This window comes from Nannospalax galili, unplaced genomic scaffold (genome assembly GCF_000622305.1).
Source record: "Nannospalax galili isolate Female #2095 unplaced genomic scaffold, S.galili_v1.0 scaffold624, whole genome shotgun sequence".
NCBI lineage: Eukaryota > Metazoa > Chordata > Mammalia > Rodentia > Spalacidae > Nannospalax > Nannospalax galili.
The window spans coordinates 69,456-77,805 of NW_008351633.1; the positions used below are offsets into that span (position 1 = coordinate 69,456).

At 37.6% G+C, this 8,350-nt stretch overlaps 1 protein-coding gene across 1 annotated transcript in view; it reads right to left on the bottom strand.

Annotated features, from left to right (window-relative positions):
* Positions 1–8,350, bottom strand: part of CUNH1orf105 (chromosome unknown C1orf105 homolog) — a 37,602-nt gene that overhangs the window by 1,800 nt on the left and 27,452 nt on the right. Inside the window, exons 5-6 of the mRNA XM_008848527.1 lie at positions 1,925–2,090; positions 1,182–1,246 (exon numbers count right to left, since the gene is read on the bottom strand). Coding sequence (XP_008846749.1) covers positions 1,182–1,246; positions 1,925–2,090 — 231 coding nt within the window. The remainder of the gene's footprint in view (positions 1–1,181; positions 1,247–1,924; positions 2,091–8,350) is intronic.

The following is an 8,350-nucleotide window of genomic DNA, read 5'->3' on the forward strand; positions in this document are numbered from 1 at the left end:
AGATTCATTTGCTTTTCAAGATAAATCCAAAAAAAAAAAAAATCCAGGGTCAAGTGACACTCAAAATAAGTATGTGACTGGCACAGATAACCAAGAAACTAATTTCACATGCTTATTCACTCATCGTTTTCTTGGTTTCAGGAGAATGATTTGGTCATAGACCAGAGAACAGCAGTGGGGAACTTTAGATGGATGGATGCTCTTAGCTTTAGGTTTCCACATTGCCTAAATACCTAGATACATAGGAAGCTATTCATGGGGCCAGGACAGCCTTCACTACACTAGAGTAGTGACTGCCAAACTGCTGTTGTTATCTGAGTCTCTGATTCTCCTCTTGGCATCCTCCTAAGACATTCCTTCTGTCCTCAACTTTCCTTTCTAGATGACTTCTCAGATCAGTTCTATTTATTGATCCCTTTAACTTTCCAGGAGAGAATATAGATGTTCTGATTTGTATAAACAGAGCTTGATTTATTTTGCTATATTTATCTAATGAAATAAATTTTCAGGTAGTTTCAGCTAATTTAGAAATAGAAAAAGTAACTAAAATGATAGCCTGGGCTGCCATAAACTTTTGAACTATGTCACCCCAAAGAATGGCCCACTTGAATATTCCCCAGACCACTGTTGGCTTCTCTAAAAGATGAGACTTAACAACACTGAAGCCTGAGATAAGCCTACTGCCCTTATTTCTATCAATAGAAACTTGAATTTTGAGTAGCATTGGGCAGCTTCTGGGGGGAGAGGTAAGTATTTTAGGAATCCTGGGAGATAAAAAGTTTGGGGCCTCAATGAGGCCATTTCAGGAGGGTTATAGTGCACTTGTGATCCCACTTTGATTGATGCCATCAAGACTGCTGCAGAAAGACTTTTACCTAGTTTATGGACAATCTCTAAGGAAGTTCTTTAGCAAGTGGGTTATTTGTCAGAACTATGTGGCTTGGGAACCTTGGGGGGAAAAACCGCATGAATAAGAACAAGTAAGACCCAGTGTAGGGACAGCTTGGGCTGGAGTGAAAGGGAGGTCGTGAAATAACCCCAACACATCCAAAGGTAAGACACAAAAGAGAAAGGAACAGAGATGAGAACGTGCTTAGACTATTTGGAAACTATTCTGGGGACTAAACTTTCCATTCTCTAGCCTTGGGCAGACTACATCTTCACATTGAAAGAAAACAAACCTGTTGGAACGTCATTGTAGGAAGGTTTAGACTTCTGGACATAGGGTTGATGAAGGCTCATCATTCTGATTGGAAGAAGCAAGAAAACACATTAGTCAGTTGGCTAGAGTTTAGTTAAAAGGAATGTGTCTTTACATATAAAGCACAAGCGATCTCCACTGCCACACCTGTTAGGCTGCAATAAAGCCCCTTTGAAGTGGGATGAGGTACTGTCCAAATGCCATTAATTCTCAAGCACTATTACTTAGTAATATCTTCACAGGTTCTGATAAAATTTTGATTTAAAATGATTTTATTCTTTCATCAAAAAATGGATGGTCTAAAAATAGTTGGGGTTTGGGAAAGATTTCTCTAATTTCTGTAAAAAAGTAGAAAAATTTCCAAATTAGTTATCTATCTTGAAAAGCAAAACTAGGAAATATTTTAATTAGAGACTTTCTGATATCTCCATTTCTCCTGGTGGCCAAAGCTGTGGAGGTGACCCTGACCCAAAATATGTATGAGCCCAAAGCATTCTAAATTGATCTAAACTGTTCAGTCCTTTAAGATTCACAAATTGGTAAATTACCGTGATGGAGTGTTTAAAGCTGTACACTTATTTTAATGTTCCTACTTCCACAAAGATCTTCTGGTGTTGCTTTTGCTTTGTTACCAAAGCACATGACCAGTCTAGACAGTTTGCTTTATTTGATTGTCACTGGAAGGCTAAGAAAAAAAAAAAGTAAAACCTGTCTATTATCCACCTTGGGGTAAACAGGCTAGCAGTATTTGTAGTCACAAATGGTTTACGTTCTATCATTCTACAATTCGACAAATAATGTATCTGTTCTTTAATCTCTTTAATCGCCCTCTCATCTTCATTCTTGACATTACAAAAATTAACTCTTGCAGTGGCTAAACTTACGGTCCCTAAAAAAAAAGGAATTGCTTCAGTGAGGACAATTCCACTGGCTTATGTGTGTGGTGGGGCTTAAAAACTGTGGAGGAAAGAGTTCCTAAGCTATAAATAGAACCACATTCTTATTTTACAGCTGCTCTAGGTATTCTTAAGCAAAATTGGTAGGTTTTCTTTCATTATGTTGAAAAGGAAACCAAAAAAAAAAAAAAAAGTTGGTATGTTTTAACATTATTCAATTCCTGGCCATAGTTTAAAGGAATAAGATCTACTTGTTTAAAATAAAATTAATCAATGATTTTTGGATTCAAGGCTTTACATTCTAAATGAAGTAGAGCGACAGATTTCAAAAGTCTCACAGAAGAATGATATTTTCCTTAGAATTCCTTAATTAAAAGAGTTTAGCTTTTTGGTTCACGAAGAGTATTTTTAAAATTACTTTTATCCTATTTAGCTTGGGTTTCATGTTTTGAAATAAACAATTTAAAAAAAAATACTTTTATCATAAGAACTCTTTAAAAGAAAAAGAAGGAAGTATGAGTAAATGTTATTAGGGCAGGTAGTTGGACTGCCCAAATGCCTGTTTCCTTTGTGATCTATGTGTACCTGGGCCAGGCACATAGTTTCAGTGCACCTGATTTGTGTCATAGCCTGGAATAGAAGGCCCCAATGCCATAAAATCAGTCAGAACATCTTCTTCTGAACAATTTAAGGTGATGGAAATACTTGTTGATTTCTACCATATTTTGCTTTATACAGGGAGAAAATTAAATATTACCTTTGTAGCCTATACAAATTTTTCTAAAGGTGACTCTACATCCACATTTCAATCATCTATTGCAAGACATTCAGAATACTGAATCTTAGTCAGAGTGAGTGCATATTTTTTGTGTTTTTACTTTTCAGTTATTTGCAAAATAATGGGTTTCATTATGGCCTTTTCATACATGTGTATCACTGCATTTTGGTTTTGAGGTTTTTTTTTTTTTAAATAAAGTAAAAAGGGCCAGGAGGGGTGATGCATGCCTTTAATTCTGGCACTTGGGAGACAGAGGCAGGCAGATCACTGTGAGACTGAGACCAGCCTGAAATGGTTTCCATAGTGAGTTCTAGGCCAGCTCCATAGGGAGATCCTGTCTCAAAAACCCAAAACCAAATCAAGGCAACAAAACAAACAAAAAGTAAAAAGTAAACCAATCTTAATTTTTGAGAAAAAATTTGAAAATCCAACTGATTAGAATTTGACTATAGTTCATTTCTGCTGTTTTTTGGTGAAGGAAGCAGGGATGTAAAGGGAAAGAAAGAACCTGAGAGAGAAGACCAGTGACTCCCAAAATTACACAGGCTATTGCCACAGCCCTTGATTGCCTCCTAGAACTTGAAGGTAAGACCCTATTGCTGAAGGCAGAACATACTTCAGACACAGGATTTGGAGCAATGGAGCTGGAACTGACCTGGGAGCCACCTCCCCTAAAGGCTAGCTCTCATAGCTTTGGAGAGCACTTTGAAAGCTGCTAAGGAACATCAATCAACAGTCCAACCCCAGCTTCAAGGTTTAATAACCACATCAATGATTGGCACAGCTAACAATATTGGTGTAGTAGTGGCACTTTTATCTTGGGGGGTAATCAACAGCTACAAATTGGACTTAAATCTCACTCAATGGGAGAAAACTCAGGTTTGGTACTATAAATATAACTAAATATACATGGCTGGAGAGGTCTTAGAACTTAAGAGAAATCTCCAAGGCTCTCACATCCTTAGGCAAATGTAATTTCTTACTATCTACAAAATATGAATCCTTATATTTATAGACAAATATCCCAGTCACCTTTCATCAAAGAAGCTTCTTTTGAAACAGAGACTATTAAAGAGTTTCACAACTAGTCACATACATTGTCTGTGAATTGCCCAATTTTAAGTGCCACATCTAAAATGCAGCCTCTATACCTAAATCTCATGGAGCATAAAATAAGGAGTAAAGAGGACACTAATGCATTTCTCAGTTCTCATCAATGAACCTCCCTCATGCAACTGAGGGCCAGAACCCAAAACATCACAAATAGCCAAAGTGTGGAGAGTAAGCATCTACAGAGTGTGCATCCTTGGACAAGACTCTTATATCAAACTCCACCTACCCAATGTTCAGGGACCATTGCACAAGAAGGGCAGAAAGATTGTAAGAGCCAGGGAGGAGGTACATGACCATATGGAAATAGAGTCTTACAAGCTCTTGAGACCTTGCTCATATAAACCTACAGCAATGGTGTCAGCATGCACACGACCTATGCAACCTCAAGCAGACAAAACCCCAGCACAAAACTGTGGAAATGAGCAACAAGCCCCAATCTTAGTTGAAGAATTATTGGTTGTTGATTACTACTGGGTGAATAAGAGCTGTTCTTCTTAAACAGAGGGACTCTAGATAGGCTGCTTAGACCCCAGTGAATGAACTTGCACTGAGGACTGTCTGGGATCACTAAATTGACATGCTAAGCCTTAACACTAATTGCAGAATGTATGAATTCCAGTGGGGTAGGGGCCTATGGGAGGGTGTCAAAGGAGAAGAGGGTATACAGACAATTAAGTTTGATTATGATGTTCTGTATAAAATACACAAAAATTCAATTAAAAAATTACAAAAAAGAAAGCAGCAAATAACAGTTAAATAGATAAGTAGAAGTTTGGTTACTGGAAAAGTAGCAGAGATGTCTCAGACTGAGGACAAGTTATGTATAACTTCCCATATTTTGTGAATTAGATATGTCACTTACATGAGAATTTGCACTTTTATTTGCCTGAGATTTATGGAACATAGCAGAACAGGGGATAGAGAGAATACTAACATAGCCCTAAATTGTCACTAGAAAATCTTCCTCATACAACAGAGTGTGATACACACAGAAGGCCACAACTGGCCAAGTTTTAGAGAATAAGAGACTGCAAAGTACATGTCCCTAGACAGGACTCCTATATTAAAACTCATCCACTCATGGCTCAGGGAGCATTGCAAAAGAGGGGGTGGAAAGATTGTAAGAGCCAGGATTGGAGCATGAACATAAAGAAACAGAGGTTTTGGGAGGTCTCTGGGAACTTGCTCATATGAACTTGCAACAATGGTGACAGCATGCACAAAACTTATGCTGACTCAGTCAGACAAAAGCCCAGCATAGAACTTGGGAAATGGGCAACAGGCCCCAACCTTAGCTGAGGAACTATTGTTAACTGATTACTGTAGGGCGAGAGAGAGTGACTCTAGATAGGTTGATTAGTCTCCAGTGGATGAACTTGCACCAAGGGACACCTGGGTACAAATGCTTGACTGGATAGACCTTAACATATATGACAGAATGTGTGAAATCTGATGGGGGAGCTGTGGGGGGTGCAGGTGGGGAGGAGGTCTAAATTTGATTAAGATCTATTATATGAAATTCACAAAAACTCAAAAATATACATTAAAAAAGCAAACCACTTTAATTTGGCCTGATTCCTTGGCTTAACCAAAAAATAAAACCCATCATGAAATCCATTCCCTAAGCATCCTATTTACTCTGCTTTCAATCCTGATGATCCTGTGCTCCCAAACAAACACGACCAGAATTAACGTCAAATCCCACTTGACATCTTTGGTTTACCTGTGATCACCTGGGATCATCAATTTTTTTGGCTGTACCTGAAAAAGAAAGCCTGATTTAGAAAATGCTGGCCATAACTACATACTGATTTAAATAATGTACTTCCTTAGCTGTGTTTGCTAGTAAAACCATTTACATATGGGTCTGTTACTCTCCTCCCTTGACCCGCACTCTCAGGGAAGCTGTCACTTTCTCATGTACACTGCTGGCTCTTAGACTACCAACTGCCTTATGTTCTAAGGCTTTGCTCTCTCAGAACACTCATAAAATTTTGTTACACTTACTTGCTTAATGCCTTGCCTTCCTGATAAACTTTCACCTTCGTGAGGACGTGGACTACACCTCTACATTGCTATTTTTGTATTTCTAGCTTCCAAACTGCAATTTTATATTTTAAAATTAAATTGCTGAGCAAATGATCCTACTTTGAAGCATGATTGAGAGTTTTAAGCATGCTTTTTATACAGGGAAAAAGAAATGTAAAGTTACAACATTCTTAGTTAAGAAATAGCACTCCTCTGAGCTTAATTACTACGTGGACTATACCTCTACATTGCTATTTTTGTTTTTCTAACTTCCAAACTGCTAATTTTATATTTTAAAATTAAATTTATGAACAAATGATCCCACTTTGAAGCATGATTGAAAAATTTAAGCATGCCTTTTATGCAGGGGAAAAGCAATGTAAAATTACAGCATTCCTAGTTAAGAAATAGCACTCCTCTGAGTTTAATTTACTACCAGCACTAGATGGTGAATTTCTTTTGGAAAGTGTGTTTTCTCTAAGAAATAGTTCCCCAGTATTTATTGAAGGTAATTGTAGTTATGACAATAAAATGATAATTACAAAGACTTGGGTGCAGATGCTCACCTGACCTACCTAAGTGACTTACACGAAGTAATGTGAGATTTAAATTTATGATATAATAAAATTACAAGTTGTAATGTGTCAAGGACCTCTGTAGGTGTTTGGCAAAGGTGACAAAGTCAACATCAAATCCACACAAATACTGATCACCTACCATATTTAGTCAGATTGTTCTCCTGACTCATTGGCTGAGGGAGGATGGAGGAGGAGAAGGAGGGAGGTGATCAGGTGCCAGGGAGCATCTGGGGGAAGGGAGGGCAGCAAAGGCTTTAATGAGAACCTAAAGGGAAGTTTCTAGATCAATAAGAGGGGGGAAGTGTGCTAGAAACAGATGCTGTCTTTTCACAAAACTTCATCCACAGCTGGTTGTGCTCCAAGGAGAGATGAGGAAGTTCTCTGTCTCCTGATGACTAGCATGGCCTATGTTCTAAGGTCCCTAAATACAGACAGTAGTATTTTATGCATAAAGTAGGGTGCAGGGAATACATAGAACAAAAACTGCCAAAGACAGCATTGCTGTTTCTGTGACAAGCTACATCAAGATGAACTAGCCATTCTTTCTCCACCCTTATTGATTTTCTTAAATTTTAAGTGCTTAGATTTATGGATATAATATCCTAATTTGATACACGCATGTAGTCTGTACTGATCAAATCAGGGTAATTAACATTTCCCTCTTCTTAAACAATTTTTAAAAAAAATGTGGTAACTAACACATCTGTATACTTATTATAACACATAAGTGTAATTATTATTAACATTAATATTATTATTATAAATGTACTTATTTCTTCAGTACAGTGTCAGTACCTGTCAGTTCATCTATACAAAGTAAAGATTCAATAATGATAATGAACATTTTCCTCTCCTGGGGTGGACAGATGACTTAGGGGTTAAGAGTACTGATTGCTCTTTCAGAGGACCCAGGTTCAGTTCCCAACACCCACATGGCATCTAATAACCATTAGTAGCTCCAGTTCCAGGGGACCCTGTGCCCTCTTTTGGCAGGCACTGCATGCACATGTTGCACTTACATGAAGGCAAAACACTCATACACATAAAACAATAAATAATAAAATGAAAAACAAAAACTATTTTCCTCTCCTTATCATTACTTTGTGTTTGGAGTCTTCAAGTTTGCCCCTTGTACTGATGTAGAAAATAATAGGTTATTGTGAACTAGTCATCCCACTGTGCTATAGAATATGAAAACTGATTCCTTCTATTCATATTTTGATACTCATTATTCAAACTTCCTTTATCCTCTCCCATTCCTCTTAGCCTTTAGTGATCTCTATTATATATTCTGATCAGCTTTAAAAAAAAAGACTCTCAGACAGTAACCCAGCATAGAACTGGGAAAATGAACAGCAGACCCCAATCTTATCTAAAGGAATATAGACAACTGATTGCTGCTAGATGAGGAACAGCTAACCTTCCTAAAAGAAAGCCCTCTAGATAGGCTGACTAGATTCACCAGATGGACAAGTAGTGGGGAATGGCTGGGAGTGCCAACAACACAGCAGACAGTAACAGAGATATCAGAGTATAAGGGCTCTAGTGGGGGGAGGGAGGGTGCCAAGTGGGTATATAGATGAATAAGATTGTTTGGGATGTTCTGCATGATATATGCACAAAAAAATCAACAAATTTAAAAAAATGACATATTTGAAAAAAAAATCCACATATGATAAGATAGGTCATAGTTTTCTTTCTCTATCAGGTTTATTTAACAAAATTACTATAAGGACATCTGGTTGTCTCTCTCTCT